The 26,816-nt window shown below is 42.0% G+C and overlaps 2 protein-coding genes across 4 annotated transcripts in view; one reads left to right on the plus strand and one right to left on the minus strand.

The window, feature by feature from the left end:
- Nucleotides 1-26,816, plus strand: part of FAM53B (family with sequence similarity 53 member B) — a 128,273-nt gene that overhangs the window by 85,794 nt on the left and 15,663 nt on the right. The window lies entirely within an intron of this gene.
- Nucleotides 16,248-16,607, minus strand: LOC140915370 (histone H4-like). The gene has a single exon (XM_073354959.1). The coding sequence runs from the start codon at nt 16,557-16,559 to the stop codon at nt 16,248-16,250; it is 312 nt and encodes a 103-aa protein (XP_073211060.1). The 5' UTR covers nt 16,560-16,607.

Below are 26,816 nucleotides of genomic sequence, written 5' to 3' on the forward strand. Positions count from 1 at the left end.
TCTTGATTGAAAACAAATAATGCAATGAAAATTAAAAATACATTGACATCAATGGGAGTTCTACAAGAATGCAAGGAAAATGCACAATGGAGATTATGTCCTGCAGATGGGATATCTGCTGTCGAAATGGATGGGGGAATTTTGGCCACACTGAACACTAACTTGGAAGAAGATGAAAGTAATAAAACACTGCTAAAGTTTTTATAATAAAGGATTTTATGCCTTCTGAGTGTCTTTTTATGAGCTGAGTGTTGATTTGTTTGTGATATAGGCAATAAAACTGTTCATCTCTGCTTCCTGGCTCTCTCATGCATACTGTGACATTCATGATGAGATTGCTGTCATGCTAGGAACACATACCCTGACACCATAGATTCATAAGTTATGTAATATTAAGTGAATGCTATTAAACATATAAATGGATGATTCCTGCATTGTTCAGGATTGAAATAGTAACTCGAGCTTGATTTACACGTGCCTAAACCATGTGCATGTTACTGACCTTTGCATTAAGCATGGAAATTACCCCACTTTCTGCTGTAATTCTTTTCCTTGTTATATATGTATAAGAGAGAGAGAGAGAGACATCCTCAGCTTGGGTATATCATCATAACTCCATTGACAAGAGGAAGGATGGTTTAAGTATTAGACTGGCCTGTTGGAGACCCATGTTCATTCCCTGCTCTGCCACAGATCCTGTATGATCTTGAGCAATTCACTTAATCTTTCTGTGCTTCAGTTCCCCACATGTAAAATGGGGATCCCTGCCTCAAAGGAGGTATTGTGAGGCTAAATACAATAAAGATTGTGGGGTGCTCACATACTGCAGTAATGAAGGGGATCAAAGTATCTTAGACGTCAAGACTGGTGTGAGCATAGGAGACAATAGAGCTGTGTTGATTCACGTCAGCTGTGGATCTGACCCAAGGATTTAAAAAAGTACTAGGTACAAGTTAGAGGTGGACCTGAGCTGCAGAGTTTGGATCCAGAGCAAAGCTTTGGGGGTTTTCACATGTGGGGTTGGGCTTAGCCCTTTGTAGAGAATAGATCCAAATCCAAAGTTTAGTTCTAGATTGAGATCCAAACTTTGTGGGTCTGGTATTCTGCCTTGAGCCCTTCCCTCATGGTAATCTGATAGGAGCAGATTGTGGTGATGAGAACAACTACAGTTTGTGAGCTTTGGAGAGAGATGGTCCTGAGTATATATTCAGCCTATGACTCTCAACCAGAAATGGCTCCCTCACATAGACTGGAAACACTTAACTGTTTTGCTTGTGCAATCCAGCTGACTGAATGAGAATGGTGCCCTCTCTTTTACTTTGCAACAATGAACTAACATATACTGAATTAGTCCCATATCTGCACACGTTGACTTTGCTAATTCACATACAAGAAAGTAAACAAAAAAGGGGTCTGTGTTGTCATGGTCTTTTTTTAGAAGTGTTGCATGCATTATTATTGTTGTTTTAAATAAGGGCATTCAACAGGTGAAGACATTTTACTTACCATACCCACTTAAAATTTTGAAAACAACACAGATGTTATAATACTATAACAAATTAGTTGTCAGTTTCTTTATAACAATGTTCCTTACATTGTAAATCTGTAAAATCAGGATAAGGATACTGACCACCTTCGTACAGTTCTTTGAGATCAGCTGATAGAAAGCGCCACATAATGGCTGGTTATTATTATTGTTTAGAGTTGCCAACTTTCTAATTTCTGAAAACCGGACCTCCCCCTACTCTGCCTCTTTCCTCAGGCCCTGCTTCTGCTCCTCCTCTTCCTTTGAGGCCCCACCCCTTGCTCCACCTCTTTCTTCAAGGCCCCAGCCCCCACTCGCTCCTCTTCACCCGTCCCGCCGTCGCTCACTGCTCTCCCCCTACCCTTTCCTCGTGGCTTGATCCTCTCCACCTCCCTCCCCCACACCTCCCGATGGGGTTCCTCTGTTTCGGGGCTGGGACGGGAGCTGCAGCCTGATGTGGAGCTTGCTGCCTGCCTTCCCACAAGATGCAGGTAAGGGGCGGCCCTGACTGAGCAGGGGCTGGTGCAGATTGATGACCTGGCACATCCCCCCTCCTGCCCAAGGTAACTGAATGTTTGGTGTTCATTCAGTACACCTGACCAGACACTGCCAGGTCCCCTTTTTGAATGGGTTTTCTGGTTGAAAAACAGACACTTGGCAACCTTATTATTGTTATTAAATTCTGGGATCATAAGGCTCTTTCCCTCTCAGGTAAAATAAAAAAATCTCCCCATAAAGATGTGCTGTGTGAATACTGACAGATTTCAGACTCGCATTCAGGTCGATTGTAATGGTTGGGACAGCAGCGAAAATTTGAGAGCTTTTGCACCTCAGCTCAAAGTCTCTGGTGGATGGCTCATTGCAGCTGTAATTATAATTGCATTGGTCAATATAAAGTGATTTGATCTCACTTCCAGTACAGCACCCACTGAAATGAATGGTAAACGTAAAAAAAAAAAATGGTATCGAAGGGTGAAAAAGCCACAAAGTTTAAATTCCAAACGTATCCCAGGAAATAGTTTGATTCTGATATAACTCATGAGATAGGTTCCAACTTTTAAGCCTCAGTGTTTTTAAAATAAACATGTATGCAAGACAGTAAAAGTCAATTTGTGGCTTGGTGGGAAAACACATCAGAACTGTATTTCACTTCAAGATCAAAAGGAAATGGCATGGTGTAAATAGTGTAGAGGATCTTGGAAGCAGAAGGATTTTTTATTTGGTCAAATCATTACGTGTCTGGGCATAACTATTCATTATCCCTTAATTTTTATTTAAAAACACAAATAATTGAAAAAATATTAAATCAATCTTGGAAATTATGTTTAGAATGACATTTAGTGCGGGGATGAAATCTTGATGTTTCTTCCCTTCTTGTTTCTTTGACAAACAATTCACCCTATTCATTTCACTGGGCTATAACATCACTGGAATCACATTACTGCTCATGTTCACCAAAGAAAAAGGCAGAGTGAGTGGCACTAATGTGGGGTTACTCATTGGCATGACCCACATTTGAAGCTCAGTGCATCTTATGACCCTGGGAAAGTGGCTAATTTGCTATGACAAATTTCTCCAGGCCTGACATATTTACTTTGCGTTTATAGATCTTTGTGCGAAGCTTTTTCTACATTGTCGCCAAAAGAAGAACTTTTGTTAGTTATCATGGATTGGCCTAGCTTGAGCATTTCTTGATCAAAGGAAAACTGCATACATTTTAATACATAAAGCACAGCACACAGAAAGGAAGGATGGTTTGTGGTTAAAGCACTGTATTGGGACTCAGAATATTGATTCAATTCCTGGCTTGCCACAGACTTCCTGTGCGACCATGGCTCTGTGCCTCATTTTCACATCTGTAAAAATGGGGATAACAACATTTCTTTTCTCCCACCATTTGTCTGTCTTATTTAGTTAGAGTGTTAGTTCTTCAGGGCAGGGTCTGTCTCTGTAGTGAGTCGGTACAGTGCCTAGCACAATGGTGCTCTAATCTTAGCTTGGGCTTCTGTGTCATTCTACTGCTAATAATAATAATATAGGAAGACTGTCCATTTGCCTGTAAAAGGGCAGTCCGGGAATACAGTCTGATGGTAACCTACTGAAGCAGGATATCTTTGAGATTCAGAAAGAGCCTGTAAGGATGTGATTTGTTGTAGCGGGCTCTGTCTCAGTTATAATCCATTTAGTAATAATATGTAACACAATGACATACTCTGTTTTTACTTGAAAATCAAAACAGTCCCATCTACTTGAATTATAATTTGCCATTCTCTTTAAAAAACTTTATCACATTGGTTAAAAACTAATTCCCATCAGACAAACAAACTGAAGTGGATTTAGGGACACAGACAGACCTGGTTAACCTTTGCATAATTTAGCCAGATGTTTCTGGGGTAGTCAAAAGATTTTTGTGATGTCGGTCTCATGGCATGTACTCTGTGCAGCACTGTCTTGTGAACCTGGAATTGTTTTTGATTTTAGTCATTCGAATGATAGTTTTCCCAATGAATTCAGCTTAGCTGGGATTTGACCATATAAAATTAAGAAGCCAAAGAAGAAAGCTTGTTTTCCTGAATACCCTGGCAGACCACTCTAATCAAGCCTAAACAGTCTCAAGCCACAGACTGCGTGGTATGAGCCCAGCACGCACTGCCACAATGTGTACCCTACGTGTATGGTTCCCACAGGTGGCTAGTAGCTGTGGTAGGAAATGCTACTCTGAAGAGGCACATTACAGCAGCATTATATGCTGCATTCTTGGGGGAAAGGAGGATATTTTGCCAGTTCTGGAAATCTGAGGCCATAGGTGGCCACCTTTCCCAGTGCCCATCTACCTAGTGCCTGATGTAAGTATTCTGTAGGCTCTCCATACATCCCCTTAACCCAGTTAGTGAGGCCAGAATGGAATTAACATTTTATTATGGGGCAGACAAAGGCTGATCTATGTCCTTTACTCATGTGAATGGAAATGCAGGCATTGCCCTTTAAACAACACGTGAGGCCCAGAGTTGCCCTTATTTACCTCTGTGAAGTCAGAGGGGTGTAGATAAGGGCAGAGCTGGGCCAGCATGATTTCTGAAAGACAACAGTGGGTCAAGTGTTATGCCCTTGTTTGCACTCACATGAGAGGACTGGACTTAAAATACAACAAAGATGTACAGTGTTTCTCTTCAGAATGGGAACAGATTCCAATTGTATCCAAAAGGAATACATCTGAGGTATCACATGTCTGTGATTAACTCTGGAGTGTCTGGGAATATATTGCATACAGTCCCATAAACCAGCTTTTACATAGGCCTAGAGATGTATTCCAAACTTAAAAGACCAGCATTACCCCATTAAGGTTTCTGAAGCAAGCTCATTTTTAAAAGGATACAATAATGTCAACTGATCCACAATTGACTAGAGCCACCTGCAGGGTCTGTTTTGAAATTCTTTCAGGAACCCATTGTTTGCCCCCAGAAAAAGATTCTGCTTCCAATTATTGTCAAAACTCTGTTGCTTTAAATGGAGATGGATAGGGCCCATTGTGTGGCTTTCTGAGGGAACCACAGCAGGTCTGAATAAAGCTCCGTTTTCTGTATGAATTCCCATAAATGCCTGTCACATACTGGCTCAGAATACACTGTTGGTTTGCTCTTCACCCCAGTGAGCCACATGCCTTTTTATTTAACATTTTGAACAATCGCAAGGACTGGTTTGCAAACAAGATGGACAGCTCTGTGGATGAAATGTTGAAGGGATGAATTTCAACCTGGGTTAACTCGGGCCACTGTTGTTGCTTCCTTTCTAAAAGTGACAAAATGTGGCAGATCTTAAAGCCCCTTTAAATCTCGATGGGATATTTTTAGTTATGAATGAATACAAAAGAGTGAAGAGTCTAGGTGGGTCAGGGACCTTTGTAGCAAACACAGAAGTTGATTTAGACCCCATGTACCATTTCTTTGTTGGCTAAAATTGGCCTTCCCAGAAACACAGCCTGGCAAAAATTACTGCCCTCACACAACTGCAGCATCTTTTCTGGAATGTCATTTATTGTCGATGGACAGCTAGCTAAATAACTACCCTGTCAGCCTGTCATATCATAACCTGGTATGTGACCTGGGCTGAACTCCTGTTTACTGAAGTCCTCAAGGCAAATGCCTGATCTAGAAAGCTAGGCAGCTTAAGGGTGACCTTGCATTTTTTTTTGTAAGAAGCCGGTCCCTAGCAAAACCCCTTGGTTAACCCACAGCTACAATACTGGTTCTCAAAACAATCATGAAGGAAAGGAAATTTATGGTGTAATGGAGAAATCAGGCCCTTGAAGTCTCTACGAAAGGTTCTGATTTGTGTTTCAAAAGGAATTGTTCCACTCTGAATGCTCTACTGGCAAGTCCATTGTTTAGCTGCTCTCTGACAAGCCACTAGTGACACCAACAAATTCCAGTTTTGAAGATTGCAAGATTATTCTGAAAGTTCCATCGCTCCTGTTAAGGTTGTTGCCTAACATATCACAGTGAGTCCTTATAGTCCTGGGCTGCTTCTTGATGAGCTAGAGGAGTGCTGACTGTTAATCACCCCTTTCTTAGGACTTGAATGGGGGTGATATAGAAAGAGCCTGGCTCTTTAGCTCAACCTGCAGATACTCATGTTTTTCTCTCTGATGGTTCTGGTTCATTCATTCAGTGTGTCAGCCAAGGCGGCGGCCATCACAATTGCACGTGCAATAAATTTGTAGGCCCACGTCTTTAGTGAGGAAGTCTGGGGCACAAGTCTGGGTCTTGGGAGAGCCAGAGTCTGTTCCCTGCTCCAACAGACTTCCTGTGTGTCTTAGTCACTTAGTTTGTCTGTGCATCAGTTCCCCAGCCATAAAAGGGGGCTATATAGCACTTCCTTACCTCAAGTCCATATGTTGTGAGGATAATACATTAAAGATTTTGATGCATTCAGATACTTTGGTACTGGGGTCCATAGATAGTTTCTGTTTATAGAAAAATAAAACCCTTTGGCAAAGAGTTTCCCACTTCAAGTTAAAGAAATGCTGAGAAAAAGCCCTCTGCTGAGACTCAAGAAAATTGCAGTTCAAATTGTCATTGCTAGAACTTTACAGCTAATTGTTGCATTCTGCATCCACCTGTAGCCTGAAGATTGCCAGCCTGAGAGCTTGCTAGGGAAGCTTGGCTATTAAATAACAATTGCTTACTGACTTCTGTCTAATCTGCACACATCAGTTTAGCTAAAATTGTCTTATGCACTCAGCAGACATGGAAAGGCTCACCTGATCAGAGGTCAGCCTCCTGCTATTGCAAAGATCACCTCAAGCAGGGGAAATATCCTTTGTCTAATTTGGTGCCATCTAGTTGATGATGCCAACTTCAGCTTCAGCACACTCCGTGCTCGTTGAGGAGTGTGTGAGTCAGCAAATGTCATCTGTCCTTGCAAATCACAGTTCAAACTCGGTTATAAAGACTGGAAAAGTTCTTCCATGCACTGGCTGAAACGCAGAAGATCTGACTTAGTTTGTCTGTCAGCTGCCACCTATTTTAAACTGAGTATATTCTCTTTGCTGGCTTGGAATCAAGGTCAGGTAGTGTGGCACTTTCTCGCTAGCTACTGCCAGATTCCTGACATACTGACACACTATAAAGAGGCAGCCAACAGCATTTGTTCACCATGTTTTAAGAAATCTAGAAAAAGATCTTTCTTTGCAGTTTTCTTAGCTTGAGAGTCTCGTCAATATTTCTGGTAAATATCACAGCAATGCAATCTGAAAACAGTAGTCTGATATTCCTCCCCTCTCCCCCCCCACCCCCGCTGATAATTGTGTCTTCTTTTTCTGTCTGAGGTTGTTGAAGAGAATCAAAGAGTGTGAGAGAGATCAGAAAAGAAGTAAACAGACAGTGTCCAGGGAACATGCATGGCAGGGCATTAAAAGAAGATTTTGGATCTTCAGCCAATTTCAGCACAGCTGTCATAACAGCTCCTTGGGCATGAGATAATGTTACCATGGTCTCCTGGGCAATGGGTGTTTTTTTTAAAAAAAGTATTTTCCAATGGGAAGTTTTGGTAGTCATGGTCAAGCTAGTTCAAGGGGAATCCTGTGCACTGTAATATTTTGGTCTAATTTTGATTGTTGGATTTAGAATTTGGGTACTGGATGGTGTTGGTGGCCTGTGATATATGGGAGGTCAGGCTCGATGATGCTTCTGGCCTTAAACTCCATGACTCTTTTTTGTAGCTCTGTGAAATCATTACAGAAAGAGGAGCTAAATAAACTGAAGAGACAATCAATGCTTCCTGCACCACAGGGATGCTCCAAACTATGCCCAAGTGTGGGCTGCACTGGAAACTTACCTGAAACCAGAGGCTTTCACCTAATTTATATAAAATGAAGCAGATGATGACAGCTTTAATGTGATAATGTGACCCACAAAAATTACAAATCCCAGCATGCAAAATTCCACTGTATTCTGAGATGCCTACAGATGATATATGTAGTTCTTTAGAAAGATGCACACGTATGCATACACACATCTTTTACAATTCCTAAAAGCAAAAAAGGCCACTAGAGATAAGTGCTGGGTAATTAATTGTATTTGTAATTCACATTGCTAAATATATGCTTGTGCTTACAAGTTTTTGTTCAGTGACTCTTAAAGGAGCAGCATGATCCTGTGGTTAGTTCATGGGATTAAGCAACAGCAAAGCCTGAATTTTAAACCCAACTCTGCTGCACTGTTGCCAGCTCTTGCAATTTGATCATGAATCTCCTGATATTTGGCTATTTTCTTAAAGCCCCAAGTAACTGCAGACAGGTGATTACATGAATATCACAGTTATTTTTTTAAAGTAAGTTTCTAGGTTTCATGGTTGTGAAGAAAAAACATGAATACAAATGGCTCAAAAAACCAGAAGGCAAATAAAAAGAACTCCAAATCTATTGTTTTGTTAAATCTCATGATTTTGAAGCCAATCTCTTGATTTTTGAACATTCAGGGTTGGCAATACTTGCTTTGTGGTCTCATACAGATCATTAAACCTAATGTGTCTCAGCTTCTCTATCAAAAAAATTGAGGGGGATAGTGCTTACCTCACATTGGATTTGTGAGGCTAAGTTGTTGTTTATACAATGCTTTGAGGCGGTTGTACGCTGATAAGTAGTAATGTTTTAATGATAGCAAATTGCCACACTCCAATAAGACACAGTAAATCATTATACATACCACTTATTTTCAAATCACTGTGTAAACAATAACTAATTAAACTTCACAACTCCCCTCAAGGGAGGGAGGTCTCATGATTCCCATCTAGCACATACAGAAACTGAGAAAGAGGCCTCGTCTACATGGGAAATTCATTCGTGCTTTTCTGCATTGGTGCAGTTTCACTAGGGTGACCAGATGTCCCGATTTTATAGGGACAGTCCCGATTTTTGGGTCTTTTTCTTATATAGACTCCTATTACCCCCCACCCCCATCCCGATTTTTCACATTTGTTGTCTGGTCACCCTAAGTTTCACAGGCAGTAGCAACATTAGAAGCTGGAGCTTCATCACATCTAGAAAAAGCTCTTGCACCTGTTGGATCCTTTGGGAAAAGCGGTCACTGAAATAATCTTTGCAAGGGTGCAGTATGTGCTAACTCCAGCACAGGACCAGTTCTGCTGTCTGTGAGGAGAAGGGGGAGAACGGAGTTTTGGCCCCATCCCTGCTGGTATGGCTAATGCTGGCAGCAGTGCGAGGCTAGAAGATTGCAAAAGATTCTCAAGGGAACAGGAAAGCCCTGTTACACCCTCTTCCGTAATCCTTGTGCTTCTGCTCCACGATAGGCATAACAGAGCCTTGTGTCTAAATATATGGCAATATAAAGAGAAACATGCGAATGGCGGCATTGTTATATGCAGTATGGTAGCATCTTAAGGCCAAAACTGAGGGTGGGGTCCCATGGTGCTAGATACTCTATAGACACAGCCCCTGCCTTAAAGAATTTATAGTCTAAATAGATAAGAGAGACAAAGGGTGGATATTCTCTCAGTTTTACCGGTGGTACATCTCTCCCAGTGCTCCTGAGGCCAAAGCTTGTGCCTTAGCCACAAGACCATCCTTCCTGTCTTGCCAGGCGCAGAGCCCAATTTTCAAACATGGATAGCTAAGGTCTGCACTTGGGTGCTCAAGTCACTACCTAGCCACCTAAAGCAGGTATTTGTCCAGCCAGATGCCACTGAGAGATGGATGCACATTTAGATATCTGGCCCACCACACTGTACTCAGAGGCTACTGTTCACCTCTCTACATAGGCCATGAAGGCTAGGTCATGTAGATACACCTTCTCTCTGTGTGTATACCCAAAGTATCTGAGATCTATCTGGTTTTTGTTATAACCAATATTGGCATGTGCTGGTGGGAGTTGGACTCTGCTGCTTCTTAGTTTCTGTGCAGCACTCCTAGTAGCTGTCTGCACTTTTTCCCTGGTGTATTTCAAAATCTGAATGAGGGTCATATTTAAAAAGACATGGGTAAGCATTGGGTAGATCAGATGCAGTTGTTCTTGTCTACAGCCTGAGTTAACATTTCAGGCTTAGTAGGTAGAGGCTACAACACACTCACATCCCATGCACAGAGGGGGATGTGAAACACACATTGACCAGCGGGTTATGTTTCCACTGTTACGAGCCCCTGTGGAGCTATATTGGTGCTAAGGAAATGGTGCAAAAAGTCTTTTTATTCATATACCCATGGAGTGAAAGAACTGCTGCCTTCAGTAGCTTCTGTTGGGGCACTGGATCTCTATATCATCCCACTACCATGGGCACTGCTTACAATTGCTGCTCTGTCTCCTGCAAATGAAAATCTGATGGATAATTTGCATGCATCCCTGGATATTAAGAAAACTACCTTAGTTAAGCTATAAATGTGGTTATACAAAATAAGCAATATGGGAAACAAGGAGATCCCTCTGTGTAGATCACATAGGTCAGAGTTAGTATTGAATTTTTTAATAGCCCTTTACTTAATTCTTATGGTTATTATTTGTATTTCAGTAGCAACTAGGGATCCCAATTAAGGGATCAGGGCCCATTGTACTACCTGCTGTACAAACAAGTAACAAAGTCCAGGCCCCAGAAAGCTCACAGTCCAGGTTTATGACAAGTTACAGCAGGTGGGTGAAAGTGGCAAACTTTGTTCAGAGTGGTTGGAAGGCTGAAATAACAATAAAACAAGAAGGTGAAATAATAAGAAGCAGAAGTTTCAGCTCGCCACTTGTATAGTCATTGCTCAATGGTAGCATTCATGCAAGAGATGAGTCTTAAGGAGAATGAGGTGGTGTCACCATGCATGTTGATGCGGAGTTCTTTCAACATCTGAGGAATGCCATGGAAAAAAAACAAAGTTGGCCCAGTAACCTAAACCAGTGGTTCTCAAACTTTTGTATTGGTGACCCCTTTCACACAGCAAGCCTCTGAGAGAGATCCCCCTTATGAATTAAAAACACTTTTAAAATATTTAATGCTACTATAAATGCTAGAGGCAAAGCAGGGCTTGGGGTGGAGGCTGACAGCTCGCGACCCTCACATTATAACCTCATGACCCCCCTGAAGGGTCATGGCCCCCAGTTTGAGAACCACTGCCCTAAACAGTAACTAAAGACTGGATTAATTATTGTGGTTTCTACTCATAAACAGACACTGTATTACTAATCCAAGTAAATTGCTCTTAAAGACAGACTGTAGAAACAATCTCATCAAAGTCTCAGTTTGTCCAATTGTGCAGTGTTGTCCTCTTCCACTAATTCTTGGAAAATCTACTAACTACAGCATTTGACTGTGCAAAATATAGTATTGGACAAGCTGATGTTGACTCATTTGGAAAATGTTCCACTTTCTGAAACTCTTTTCCACAGCTTCCTTTGATGCCCACATTGACATGCCATGGCAGTGCTCCTTTTGCTCCTGGTTATATTTATCCTGCTGGAGATGTAGCCAACTCTTCCATCACTGAATCTCCTTTCATATACCCGCCTTTGCTATCTCTTGCTTAGTCCCTATGTGGGCTCCCATGCACCTGTGTTGGAGCTTCCAACAGAGAAAGGCCACTGCACGGTGGCAGGGTTTTGATTCTGCTATTGTTAATATTTTCCTGTAGATAGGCAACATTAAAAGTTCAGAATGATTGGGCTTGTTTCCATTCTGAATTTCCAGACATTCAGGAGCTCTTTCCAAGGGTGCCCATTGGTGCCAGCCACTCATGCAACCTTTCCCAGAACACTTGGGAATTACCTGGGCAGGGTCATTTTTCCCCCAAAGCAGCTAGTTGGCCATTGATTTAGGATAAGAAGAAGAGTGTGAGGGGATGTTTTGTGCAGTCATACATGGTGCATAAGTCTAGAACCGGCTGCTATGCTTAAATAATTGGATTGCCTCCTCTCATGCAGCTCTAAGAACCTAATTAGGAAGTTGGTTCTTTAACTGAAGGCACATTCTGTTATATTCGGTATAGAGAGAGATATCACCTAGTGGTCTGAGCATGGAGCTATGTGCCAGGATCACCTGAGTTTTAATCCCCATGTGGAGACATTGTTTCTCTCTATGGCCTCCCATAAATCACTTCATATCTCTGTCTCAGCCTTCCTAGATGGGAAAGTTGTGAAATTTAATTAGAGCCGCATTGTGGCTCTTAGCTCCAGCCCATGATGGGAGAGAGGGGCAGAGATACACCGATTTAGCAGGAGATGCTAGAGATAGGCACAATGCGTTGGATAGCACATGGGGGCTAGGGCAGAGAAATCCCTGCTGCATTCTTTGCACTCCCTAGGATTCACACTAGCCCTTCCCTTTCCCCTCTCTGCCACTGGCAGAAAGCTTTGATTGTAGTTGGCAGGGTGGGGAAGGGGTGGTTGTTTGCAGCATTTCTGCACCACCCCAGCTTGTGGGCCTGCCCAGGATTAGGCACCTTCTAACCCCTTAAGGGTATGTCTACATTGCGTCTGGGAGTGAACTTCGCAGCCTGGGTTCATAGACTTGGGTTAACGGGGCCCTGAAGATACCTGTAGATAGTGCTTTGACATTGCAGCTCAGGCTGGAGTTTGGGCTCCAAAGCCCCCTCCTCTCTCCAGGTGTCAGAGCCTGGACTCCTGCCCAAGCTGCAATGTCTGCTTGTAGCATGCCAGTGTGAGTCCTGCTAGCACAAGTCTGTAGACCCAAACTGGGAAACTTGCTCCTAGATGCAGTGTAGACATACCCTTCCTGGCCTGACTTTCAGAGGCGCTGAGCATTTACAGCTCCCATTCAAGGTGCTCAGTTCTCCTGAAAAAAAGGTGATGTGTTTCTAAATTGCTTTCAAAGGGGAAAGCACTAAGAGTGGGATTTTCAGATGGCTTTAGCTTTGGCCTAATGCTGCTCTGTTGACATCAGTGGAAGTTTGACCACTGACTTCAGCAGGAGTGGAGTTTGGCTAGTGCTGAGTGCTTTTGTAAATCCCACTCCAGGCTGCTAGGAGTGACCTTTAAAGTTTTTGAAATAAATGCAGATAAACAGAAGGCACCGTAGCCAGGAGCAGTGGTGCACAAAGGCATGAAATGACATGTAATGAACTAATGTGATTGGTTAAAAGTACTCCAGATTACATTTTCCTCCCATATTTTTTTTTAATCAAACACAACGTTAATTTGATGCCATTAGGAAAAGCAAGTTGACATTATTTTGTTAAAGTAGTTGTTCGGCACTAAACCTGTATCAGCTACATGCTACAGGAGATGCTGGATTTAAGAGCTAGTCCTAACTGTATACTCCCTCCCGTGCCAGCAAAAGTGATGTATATGCAGCATGCAGGAATCATCTATGAAATGCACAAGTACGCGATCTTTAGATATTCATTGCATGTTCCTTGCATTATCCCTTAATTAAATGATCCCTGCATATATTGCATCATCTATGCATGATCCCCCCTCTCTCGTTTCTGTTCCCTGTGATAAAGACAATGCTGATGTATGTAAACTTCCTGTTGTAGTAACTGATGCTATCTCACAGAGGGCTCAATCTAATTCTCATTAAAGTCAATGGATTTATTTCCACTGCTTGTAACGAGAGCTGGATCAGGCCCATATTGCATTGTACTCTGACAACACCAGATCACATACCATGCTCTAGATAGGACTGGGCTGCCATTCATAGTGCACTAAAGATTCCGTGCTCTGGGTATCCCATAGCACTTCTTCACTTCACTTCCATTCCACGGAATCACAGCTTGCCTCATCTATTGTGCTGGATAAATGCTGCTGTGCTCCTTGCAGTCACTCTTGCATATAGTGACCCTGCCTTATGTCCTATCATTTAATGCTAATTGCCCTTATGATTGTGTCTGGCCTGCTGTGAAACTAACACCATTTCTCTCCTACATGCTTCTGTAAAGTATACCATGCCTAAATGAAATTACACATTAATACAGTTACATGGTAATAGATTAGTACTAGGAATTTATTAGTATAGGGGTTATTTTCAAGGCACTGTGCAAACACCAACTAATTAGCCTTCCCAGCACTCTGTCTAGTAGGTTAGTAAGATATACCACTCAAGTTTTACCACCGGAGGAAAGGAGATGTAGAAAGAATACGTGTCATTCATAAGGCCACTCTGTGAGTAAGTAGCAGAACAGAGATTGAAAACCAAAACTTCCTCACTCAGCCGCAAGATCTAGGCTGATGTATTCCCACTGAACTCACTGGGAGTTTTCCCGTTGATTTCAGTGCGGCCAGCACGTCACCCAGGTCTCTAAGACCAGGCTGATGATATTACTGAGATTGATTTGCATGGATCTTTATAATTCTGCCCTGTTCTGTCCTTCGTATGACTAATGGAAGGCTGGAGTAAAACTGTATTCCTTTATTCTCTGGCAGTTCTGGAAACTGCATTGCTGAGTTATGAGACATTTAGCACATGCGGACGCCAAAGAGGAAGATCCAAACCCATGATGATTGTGGGTTCAGTTGACTCTTCCCTTGTTTTTAGGTTACCCTGCATACACGATTAGTCTCATATTATCAAACTCCGAATTCAGCAACCTGTGCCAAATGGAGATCAGGGCTTTTAGGGTAACTTCTGCTCTCAGTTATAACAGTGTAAATCTGCCACTGAAATCAGGAGTTACTTCAGATTTACAGTGGTGTGACTGAGAGCAGAATTTGGCCCTTTGTATGTATGTTTTTGTAATGGTTGCTACAGAATAGATGGAGGTGGGGGCAGAGGGGAGATGGGCCAACTGGTAAAAGCTCTAAAATCCAGTAGTTATATAGTAACTCTCCTCTGAGGCTTTAGATGCAGACAGTATAATGAACACAAATTTCCAGGGTTCCAGCCAGGACACTACTGTTCTGTCCTCTGCTAGGCCTCAGCCATGTTTCCCTGCTGGCGGGAAAACTGCAGAAGGCTTTTCCCAGAACCATTTAAGGGATCAATCGTATTTGCATCCAATTTCTCCATAAAGTGATTAATTGAATCGCATTTGGGCTTGAGCATCTTTCTGAAATGAAGGCTGATAAGAGACAAAATCACAGTACATCTGTTGGGTGCATTGCTGGCTAGTGCCATAGAAGTAGACACTGCCGCAGTATCAGCAATGATTAACAAAGCTGCTAGACTGAACAACGAGTGAGAAATTAGAAAGGACCATGAAATATTTGGTAGTAGTTCTGTGCTTTCCAAATGAGCCAAAAAGAGCTCACAGCCCCTTTAAACTAAATGGACCTAATTCTCCTCTCACTTACGCTGGTGTAAGTCAGCAGTAACTCCACTGAAATCAGTAGCTACAGTAGCACGAACCTGTGCAAGTAAGAAACAAATTGGGATGTATGTATTCCATAATGGCCCATAAACAAAAATCCCAGATCAGAATCACAAATGAGAGTATTCAAGGGCCTGCGTTGAGGATCTTTACGATGATTATTCATGTCACAGGAAAGTGCTATAATTATAAGTGATGTCACCCTTAAAACACAATGGCTCAAATTCATCCCTGGTAACATTCCGTTAAAGTCAATGGAATTACACCAGGGATTAATTTGGTCCAGTACTTGACAACTTATAGTAGAAATCAGTTTTTCACTTAGTCTTCATTGGAGAGCTGCTGTCTCTCCGTGCCTAACATGTAAATATAATATTTTCCTCATAGAGAATTTTTCTCCAGTATAGCAGTGGAGATTATTTGAAGCAGTTTGTTAGCCTGGAGAATTCCACCAGCTTCAGTGGCTTTGGCCAGGGATTCTCAGCCTTTTTCTTTCTGAGGCCCCCCAAACATGCTGTAAAAACTCCATGGCCCACCTGTGCCACAGTAACTGGTTTTCTGGATCTAAAAGCCATGGCTGGTGTTAAGGGCAGTTGCCGAGAACCCCATGCCACAGGGGGCACTGTGAAGCTAAGTTACTCAGGCTTCAGCTTCAGCCCATGGTGGTGGGGCTCAGGGCCCCACACTTCACCCCACATGCAGTGGGACTTTGGCTTTCTGCCCTGGACCTCAGCAAGTCTAACACTGGCTCTGCTTGGTGGACTCCCTGAAATCTGCTCACGGACCCCTGGTTGAGAACCACTGGCTTAGACTACATGATGTTTCAGGTTGTGGTAGCTGAATGTAGTCTCATATTAATACTATATGACAGGGTTGGGCCAGATAGCTACAGGAGAGTGATCCTATTGGGATCCGGGAAGTGGGCGGGCTACAGGAGAGTGATTAAACTTAAGTCAAAAGAAAGGCTTAGCCCCCGAATCCGTACAGAGTGCGACCCTGGCGTTTTAAAGCATAAACCACGTCCATGGCTGTCACAGACTTCCGCTTCGCATGCTCGGTGTAAGTAACAGCATCATGGATCACGTTTTCGAGAAAAACTTTGAGCACGCCACGGGTCTCTTCATAGATCAACCCAGAAACACGCTTGACACCACCACGACGAGCCAAACGATGAATAGCCGGTTTAGTAATACCTTGAATGTTATCACAAAGTGCTTTCCGATGGCGCTTAGCACCTCCCTTTCCGAGTCCTTTACCGCCTTTGCCCCGGCCAGACATATTGCTAGGCAGATATATTAGCCCCAGGTTAAGTAGGTCCGTTTTCCCTAGTAAGGTAACAGGGAAGGTTCCAGAACAATCAGGAACTTTCTGGAAACAATTGAGGCCGACAGGCTGATTAGAACACCTGCAGCCAATCAAGAAGCTGCTAGAATCAATTAAGGCAGGCTAATCAGGGCACCTGGGTTTAAAAAGGAGCTCACTTCAGTTTGTGGTGCGCATGTGAGGAGTTGGGAGCAAGAGGCACTAGGAGCTGAGAGTGAGAAGGCATAGTGCTGGAAGACTGAGAAGTACAATCATTATCAGACATCAGGAGGAAGGTCCTCTGGTGAGAATAAAGAAGGTGTTGGGAGGAGGCCATGGGGAAGTAGCCCAGGGATTTGTTGCTGTCACGCAGTTGTTACAGGAGCCACAGTAGACAGCTGCAATCCACAGGGCCCTGGGCTGGAACCCGGAGTAGAGGGTGGGCTCAGGTTCCCCCTATCCCTCCATCCCCCCAAACTTCCCAACTCCTGGTCAGGAGGAGTTGACCTGGACTGTGGGTTCACAAAAATGGCCAAACTGAGGGCTGCCATGAATCTCCGAGGTGAGCAAATCCTCCAATAAGCACAAGACCCACCAAGGTAGAGGAGGAACTTTGTCACGACTACTACATGAATATTAATGATAGAGTTGGTTGAAAATGTTCCAGTGGAACAGTTTTCCACTGGAAAATGCTGATTTGACAAAATTGAAAATTTTGTGGAAGTGTATCAGTTTTGTTGCATTTTTTTAATGAGAAATTAACAAAATGTTTTATTTCTACTTTATCATTTTTATTTATATTATATTGTCATAATATAATATAAAAGTCAAAACATTTAAACTTTAAAGTTATTCTACTCTATTCTAAATTATAGCAAAATATCATTAATATAAAAGGAGAAACAATAACACTGAAATATTTTCAGAATATTGTGTTTCAAGAAAAATACGGAGATTTCAACTTTTCAGCATGATCTGGAAGGAGATCCTCTTTGATTAAATAGAACCAAAATGTACCAGTGCTTTCCACCATGTATTCCTTGAGACAATCTATTCTGCAGAAGGGATCTACTTTTCTTCATGAACGGTACCAGTTAATTGCTCCCATTCTGAGTTAAGGGAACAACTACTGAAGAGTGAAGCCTGGCTTCCTGGGGTTCAGAGGATAACTGGAGGGAATATGGAAAAAACTGCCAGTTCCAAGATGTATGCAAATATATTTTTGCAGCTACTCTGGCTCCAGGAGCTTTAACTGAGCCAGCAGCTTGTTAATTTTGGACATGCAGGACATTTCCAGAGTGCAATTTTCAGTTTTATATATATTGTACAGAAGGAAAAAAAAAAAAGCACATTACTCAATGAGCCTGCTGTCTACGACGCTTGAACAATATCACAGGAAACCTCTTCCCCTGGCCTGCTTTTGGTAGATATTAGAGAGCTGCCTGCTTGTCTATGTTCAGAGAAAGTGCCCTTACTCGTGCTGCAGGGCTTTTAAGACCAAATTGACTTTGCTTATTCTGGAGCGGATTCAGCAAACTTGTCACTGCTCATTTGTAGACCAATGCTCTGGGTGCATAGAGACATGAAACCCAGACTCAGTGGAATGGGCCAAATTCTGTGCTGATTTAACACTTTTAAAAAGCCCAAGTTAAGCCAGTGCATTGCACAGAACATCAATCAGCACAGGGTTTGACCCAGTGTATTTGCTAAACCTGTGGAAGGTGATATTGACATGCCAGAGCATACTCAGACCAATTAGGTGTTTAACAATGAACGCTCCTCTTCCCCGTTATTAGAGCCATGTGCTATGGCTTCCGTGCCTATGCAGCCTCCAGAGCCTCCCTTTAAGTCAATGTGGCCTTGAGTAGAGAGAGCTCTGTGGGAAAGATAGTACAGTTCCAGGTGCAGTCCCCACAGGTAGCAGGCATCTAAATTGCTATTTGTCTCAAACTGGACAGCACTGTTGCTTTTACAACATTCATTCCGCCTTCAACCTCATCCTCTCCCCCTGGCCTGCCATGCATTCTTCCCACATATAGACAACAGGAGAGCTTGCTGCAGGTCCCAATTAGATAGCTTCCCCCATCCTTTTCAGAGCTGTGGGCAGTTCCAGGCACCGAGAGTCTCTACTGCTCTCCAATATATATGGGAGGCACAATCAGGCCCCAAATTGGTTTTGTAATCCATGCACCATTCAGTATCTGTGTTACAGAATAAAGGGAAGAATTGAGAGGAAGGATTGTCTTGTGGTTAAGGCACTGGAATGAGACTTAAGGGATCTGGGCTCTGTCCCAGACCTCATGTGTGACTTTAGGCAAGTCATTTAATCTCTCTTAGCTTCAGTTCCCCATCTGTAAAAGTGGTTAATAAACCAACCTTTTCCCTTTCTTTGTCAGTCTTGTCGTGGCATTTCATAGCACCTCCCATCTGAGGGCCTTGCAGAAGTAGTATTACTTTTCCTTCATGATAACTATTAAAAACACTTTACAAACTAAAGATGCTCATTAATTTGACTGTTGCTTTTTTCTTTATTATTTTCCATTAGAAGGGCACATATAGGAGCTGTGATTTTAATTAGCATATTTCAGTGATGAATGCTATGAAATACCAGGAGAGAAATGTCTGTCACAGACAAAGAGCAAACACTGAGCATAGACACAATGTAACCATGGGGATCAAGGAGAAAAGGAGCCACAAAAATTCTGGGAATTTTTTTTTTAAATGTGTAATACTTGTATGGTTTCACAGTGACCTAAATGAGCATATAGACTCCTCCAGCATGCACTGCAGTGGTCAGAGGATATAGCAGAAGGGGTTTTCTTTCGCAAGCATTGATGATTTCTCCCCAATTATTATTATTATTTGTGTTGCAGTAACAGCTAGAGGCCCAACCAAGATCTGGAGGCCCCTTGTGCTAGGCACAGAATATTGGGAAAGTCAGTCCCAGCCCCAAAGAGTTTACAGTCTAAGTAGATAAGCTAGACAGAGAGTGAAGGGGAAACCAAGACAGGAAGTGACTCATCTAATGTCCTACGACAGATCAGTGACAGAGCCAGGACTAGCACCCAAGTCTTCTGTCTCTTAATTCAGTATCCAAGTTGCTAGACCATACTGACTTTCCAAATCTCTGGCATTTCTTGTTTTAACTTTGTCATTTTAAGAATTGGCTAGTTGATGTCCATCTGGATTAACCTGATCTTTCTCTTACTGCACTCTTCATTCTCTACTATCATGAATATGCAGGCCTATTTTATTCCTTTTTAGTGGGGATGGAAGAGTTTTTAAAATGATCACTCCATGCTGACACACATTTCACAAGAGAGTCCTATTGATGGGTAACATAACACTTTCAGGATTTTTTTTCCCATTCATAAAAACCCACTAAATTCTTCATGGTAATGGGACAATTACAGAGCTGGAAAGAAGACGAAAGTAAAATTGCAAGCGAAATTAAATACAATCTGCAGATTCCAAGGTAGCTTTAAGGCTAAAGAGAGGCTCAAATGCTACAGCACTGGACTGAGACCTGAGGTTTCTTCCCAGCTCTGCCACTGGCCTGCTGGTGACCTCAAACAAGTCATTTCCCTGCTCTGTGCCTTAGTTTCCCCATGTATAAAATGAGGCTAATGATACCTTCTTTGTCAAGCGCTTTGATGAATGAAAAGCATTATAGAGAGTTAGGTATTATGAATAACTATCTAGTAGATAGGAATAATAATAATAATAATTAATAATAAAGTATCTAGTCTTTCGAATTCCCCAAGTCCTGCATAACCCAGATGCAGATCACTATGTGACTGGCCAATACAGGACTGCAAAGGAAGCCCATAGCTCAGAGAGCACAGTTCTGACCCCATCTGTGTGTGTCACTTCAGCCAGCAAGAATTTCCTGTGAGTTGAAATAATTCAAAAGGGGTAAACAGGCATTAGCTATTAATTATCGGAAAAAATATTGGATGAACAAGAACTTAATGACCGGACAATATCTGGGCCTGTTTCCCTAGGTATAATCCAGCTCAGACTCTAGGACAGACAGAGTATTCTATTTGTATTTCACATATTTTATAACTGCCCTGTGTTTTTTTCCTTGGATATTTCAGTCATATTTTTTTCTGACACTTCATTAATCACTGGAAGTTTGTTCTAGGAAAAAGTAATGTCAGTATAAAATCTGCATCCTTTCCTCCAGTATGAATGTTGATCTTGGAATTCTTTAGCCTTTTCCTCATTGCCCTAGTATATGATGGCAGTGGTAGCCAATTACTGTTGGTAGAAGTAAGACAGCCACATCTTTCAGCATCCTTTGGAGACAGACTCCAAAGCTCACAGTCACCGTGTAAATTAGAAATCCAGTGCAACCAGCAGTTAGAAAGATTATAGTCCTGCAGTGGGATTAGCGCACAGAATCAATGCATTGAGATATTTCATTTCAGCTCTGGGTTTAATGAGATGCTGCTATGATTAAAAAAAGAAAAAAATTCCCAATTGCTCTTTCTAATCACATTTTTGATAATTAAAACAGAATGCATTCAAGAATGTAACATACTTTTGACTATTCATGATGCCTATTTGTTTATTTCTTAGAGTTTGCACAGTGAAAACAGACTTGTTAGTTTAAATTTAGTCCAAGAATTGTATTATTATTGTTGTCTCTTTTACTTTATGTTTTATGTACACTATTGCAATTTAGCAGGGTTTGAGTTGCAACCCTGCATGCCTGCTTGCATCTCAGGTAAAAGCTCACTCAAAATACTCTTTGGCCTAGGAGACCGGAAAGCCTGGATTTGCCTCTTCTACCAACTCATGTTAATACTTCTCTGCAGTTCACAACCCTTGCTACTGAACAAGGTCTCAGTACCCTTTCCCTAGGAGGCAGGCAACTCTCTTTCCTACCAGTTTTTAAGCAAGGTATTGAGAGGCTGTACAAGGTCACAGTTGGTAGAAATGGGAATAGGACCCAGCTCTCTAAGGTGACATATGAAAGTCTCCATCCCTGTGCCATATTCAGTGCTATAGTGTGCCTTTGGCCCAGCCATTAGTAGTGTGTGGTGTATTAGCTGCACCATCCTACGAGTAGTCCCCTGAGGGATTGTGACTGAGAGAGGAGGTGCTGAAGTTGCACAGGGTCACATCTGGCAAAGGGGTAGTGGTCTGCATCTCTTCAAAGGGCACTACTTCCTTTTCTTCATGTGCCCAGCCCCAGCTAGCTCCACTTGCATGGGGTGGGGAGGAGCAATGGCTCTGCATACTATTCCCTTTCCCCTTCCACCTCCACCCTAACCACTTGCCTGTGGGTGGGGTGGGGGGAGGGAAGCAGTAGCTATGCAGCCCTTGTGCTCTGGAAACAAGATCCTGGCACATGTAACATGGCCATGCATTTGGGGGGGGGTGGGTCTTACAACCTCATGTGCATACCAGGGTGTAAATTAGCCCTAATACATGGTGCAGGTGTGGATACTGTGTACTTTCATAGACTTGGCATGGCATAGACATAGTACTATAACATACAAGATGCTACACCCATGTAGAAAAACTCTATGTTAAACTGTAGTTATAGTTGAAGACTATTGTGTTATGTACAATGGGGCAGGCAGAGATAACAGATTGCTTAATAATAAAACCTTAACATAAAACTTAACTTAGTTTTCGTAAGTCATTTCCCGAGTTTTGTAAAAGAAAGCAATCTCAATCGATGTTCTGTCCTCTCTGGGACTTGGCATTAGCCCTGCCTGGTGCACAGCAGCCCTTCTTCTTTAAAAAACAACTATTTATTTATTTCGGAAGTTTTAACTGGTTTACAAATACTTGCCATGTAACTATCAGGGGCAAAACAATAGTCATTACAACAGTGAGTGTTTGTTTATACAGTCATATAATCATCAGACTCTGTTTAGCAGGGTGCTGCCATATTGCAGAGGGAGCAGCTTTACACTATCCATGACATGCTGTTTCTGATGATTTTATTAAATGAGTGAAATCTCTGCTTACACATATTTAACAAACCAGGCATTTCTAAACTCTTTCACCTTTTAAGGCCTGCACAGACTGAACCATCAGTATACTCTTCATTACGCAGCTAAACTATGCAACACAGCCTACACTAGTAAAAAAACCTCTGTGCAAATGCACTGTGTATCTCTACAAGGAGTTTTCAAAGAGCCATAACTCAGTGAAATCAATAAAAAATATCACCCAAATTCTCCAAATGTATTTCTCCTCAGTGAGAGCTATTTCCATGCCAAAATTCAGCTTTCTTCTCCCAGTCGTTTCCGATGGAGGTCTGTTCAAACAGAGTTGGTTATCATTCTCTTTATATTAAAACATTGTTGAAACATTTTGGCTCAAACTTTCAGAAGTGCACACACTCAAAGCGGGTTGGACTAGATGACCTCCTGAGATCCCTTCCAACCCTGATATTCTATGATTCTATGATATTACCTACAGGCTATGACCAAGTCTCAAATACAGTGGCCTAAAATGAAAGTTTGAGAAAATTATGGTTTGACTGAAAAGGGGGTTCGACTGGAAATTTATGGAACTTAAATATTACCAGTTGGGGTGCTGATCCTGCTATAATTAAGTTTAAAAAACCCCTAAATCTAATGTTTTGGTCTGAACCGCCTGCCTGCACCTCTTTCCCTTTAGTGCAAATGCTTGAGTAGCAGTTGCTGTGTTAAGGAAAAGGCTGATGGAGTTGTTCCATCACAGCAAGATTTCTCTGCAGTATGAGAAGGCGGAATACTTTCCACCCACAGGTCAGTTCTCAGTTTCCTTCTCATAGATAGTTATTTTCAGCCCTATGAAGAAACTGTAGCACCGTGTGTTAATAGGAGGTGCTGACAGTTTAGTAGGTAGGGTTGTTATTGTCGACAGTTTGTAGCATTACACCTTTAACAAGAAAATTGCAGCAATTACCTAACTGGGGGAAAAAGTGTTTGTGCAAAACCCATTCCAAGTGTTTTACCTTGGAGACTATAGTTCTGTTAATATTTATTCTAGCATATTTACTTGGGGATTTCTTATTTGAGGGAGACATTCTTAGAATTTCATTGGAGGAGAGAGTTTAAGTTTTACCTTTTATTGGGGCGGCAGAGAGTTTTATGAAGAAACATGTAAGGTGAATTTCCTTAGCTTTCGCAGTGGTTAAGTTGCCTGTGTTCCACGTTTATTCTTAATATATAACTCTGTCTGTTAGATACAAAAACAGTGGCTGGAGGAAATTGTAAGTACCTGGCCCAAAGCCCATTAACTCAATGGAAAGACTCCCATTGACTCCAGTCAGTTTTGCATCCAACCCTAAATTAGTGACTTGTCACAGAAGAGACATTGAATTGTAAAGTTGTCTTGGGATTGAGTGCTTGATTTGCACATCTTGGAAACTATTTCAAATGTAGTTAAAGGATTGACAGCTGCATCGGGAAGGTGCAGATAGAAGCCGAAAAATCTAGCCAGCCCCTATATGGTGTATGCAAGGTGGTCATGAAAGAGTTATTTTCCTAAGAATTCAGGCCAAACATTCAAGTTGGGTGCCTAAAGCATAGGCACCGAGAAAAGTCAGTCAGTGACCACTTAAGTCAGTAAGAGCTGCACATGTTCAGGTCACTTTTATATATGTTCCTCCAGCTATGTTTGGGTGCCTGAAATTTGGCTGCCTGAAATTTGATAATTTTGACCACAGGGCTCAGTTGTGTATTCCTTGCATGTTCAAAATTCCCACTGAATTTAATGGTCACAGCTACTCTATAATTACTGCTCTGCTAAAGCACCCAGCTGCAGACAAGAGCCCAGTCTTCTAAACCCTATAGTACATGAGGAACTTTATACAGATGGAGTAGTCCCATTGATACCAGTGGTACTGCTCAACGGCCTGATACAAAGCATGTTGAAGTCAATTGAAAGACTTCCACCAGGGTCAGTAGGCTTTGGGTGAGTTAGTGTTTGCAGAATCAATGTGTCCTGCCACATGTGTTAAGAAGCGTAAGAAGTCCTGATTCCTTGTTTAAGGGTATATCTGTTGGTTCCCTGGGAGGTCAGGAAGAGGTAATACATGCTAAAGAAGCAAAAATACAAACAATAACACATTTTTCTCCTTTATTAACCCCGGCTCCCAAATGCCTTGTTCATCTGTTATAAGCATTTTACAATCATGCATACAGGTGGTATCACTCCTATCTGAAACCAAGTGAAAACAAACACCAAGAGCTAATTTCTATTATCAGTTACATAGGGTCAGCTCCCACTGAAGTCAGTATAGACTTATCCTTGAAAATGACAGCAGAATTTGACTGCGGGAAAACCATTTAATAATTCACACAAAAGGAACAACAAAATGAATCAACTGACTGAAGGAAAAAGTAGATTCTATAATAGAGCTACTGTACTTTAAATAGAAAACATTATGTTAGAAGAACATTCCCAGCCTTGTTTAAACAGACTGAATCAGAAAAGGGCAGAGATAAGGCCAGCACAACTTGCCCTGGCATGTCTAGGCCTGTTTGGGTACTGCAGAACATGTATAACTGTGTGCATTCTAAACAAGCAATGTTCTCCGAGCTGTGTAATACTGATTAACCAAAGGTTGGATTAAAGATGCAGGGATGGAGGTTAGGGAATATAAGGAATGCCCTGAAGTGCAAACAGCTCCATGGAATCCTGATCCATAAAACTTAGATTAATTAAAACCTAGATGAAAAATGCCAGTGCAAATACAAACAGGCCAGCTAGATAATTAAGTATGCCCTGTGATGCTCAGATAAACACTGCACGTTGTTATTCCTCCTCAGATATGTGGATCGTACTGCTGTGTATTTGGAGTTTTTTAGACATATTGCTGAGAGTGCTTCTGAGATCATCTCTCTTGCTTGAATTGTTCTGTGCTTCCAGCTTCCCACAAAGGAGGCCCCTGGATGGGGGCACAAGAGTATACAGCAAAAGGCAGAATAGAGATCAAATAGGCACCCATGAACCTGAGCAATCCCTGTGTAGGGCATAGATACTCACAGGCAAGTTGACAAGATCAGAATAGGCCTTGAAACCAAATAAAGTATTGTTTCCCTTTAGAATATGTTGGGCTCATTGGTCGCTGCACTGTGCCTAGTTTCACAAGACTGGACCGGCACAGAGTAAAGTGCAAGTCAAACAAGAGGTGAGCTGTAGCTCATGAAAGCTTATGCTCAAATAAGTTTGTTAGTCTCTAAGGTGCCACAAGTACTCCTTTTCTTTTTGCGAATACAGACTAACATGGCTGCTACTCTGAAACCTGTCAAACAAAAGTGTGTGTGCTTTATTTAGCATTTACAGCAGTCATACAAGAGGTCTTGGATAGTGCTAAAGGACCTGCCCTGAGGGTGGTCTGGTTTGCAAGAACTGAGGTTGGCGGCCTGTAGCTCCCTCAGTTTGGTCTTGCAGCTTTGCGTTTTTATGGCTTTTCCCCTGCAGTTTGACCTTTTGGAGATGTCAGCAGCTCCTTAGCTCTAAAGATGCTAGAAGAAGAAGAGGAGAGATGTAGAAGTTTTGCTTTTTTAGGCTTTTCTTACATATATTTAATTTTTATGGCAATGTTGTTTCTTTAGCATCTTCTTACTTCCCTCCCATATATGTAGATTTATCAGCACTCTCTCTTTGGGCACCTAAGATTTCATATTTTTGGAAGGGATAACAGGATAAACTGAATGGCTCATGAGATTAGAAATGGACTATAGAGCCATTCACTGGTTCAGATTCAGCTTACTTATTGGTGACTGAAAGTTATTACTGCCTGATGGCAGTCCAGTGGGGAATATGAACCCAATTTAGTGAAAACAATGGTCCAAATTACCCACTATTAATTATCTTACTGAAGCACCCAGTTGCAGACTGGATGTGCAGTGATGAATTCAGTCTTGTTCAAAGTGGATGAGTTTCTACATTACAAAATCTGCCAGCACACTACGTGCTATATGTCAACTTCGTTAACAGTCACAGAAGCAGCGAAGGGCTGAGTGGGAGTGGAGAATGAACTACTACTGGTGAGATATTGTGGGGAAGCTTGTACTGCTTATGTTGATGTTGTTTCTGTCTGGCAGATATAAATAGAGGACTTTTTGCCAGTCCAGCACTTTTCACAAGCACTAAATTCACCCAATAAATGAACAAAAAAAAATCCAGATGAATGTAGAACAGATGGTGCAGTGAATATAGCATCTGATTCACATCTGCTCACCAGGCAGCTGAGACATCCAACAGCAGGTGAAA

Source organism: Lepidochelys kempii, chromosome 7, assembly GCF_965140285.1.
Source record: "Lepidochelys kempii isolate rLepKem1 chromosome 7, rLepKem1.hap1, whole genome shotgun sequence".
In the NCBI taxonomy this organism is placed as follows: Eukaryota; Metazoa; Chordata; order Testudines; family Cheloniidae; genus Lepidochelys; species Lepidochelys kempii.

Bases quoted from the DNA above. Each gene is read 5' to 3' on its own strand.
- LOC140915370 (XM_073354959.1), bottom strand. From the start codon at position 16,559: ATGTCTGGCCGGGGCAAAGGCGGTAAAGGACTCGGAAAGGGAGGTGCT.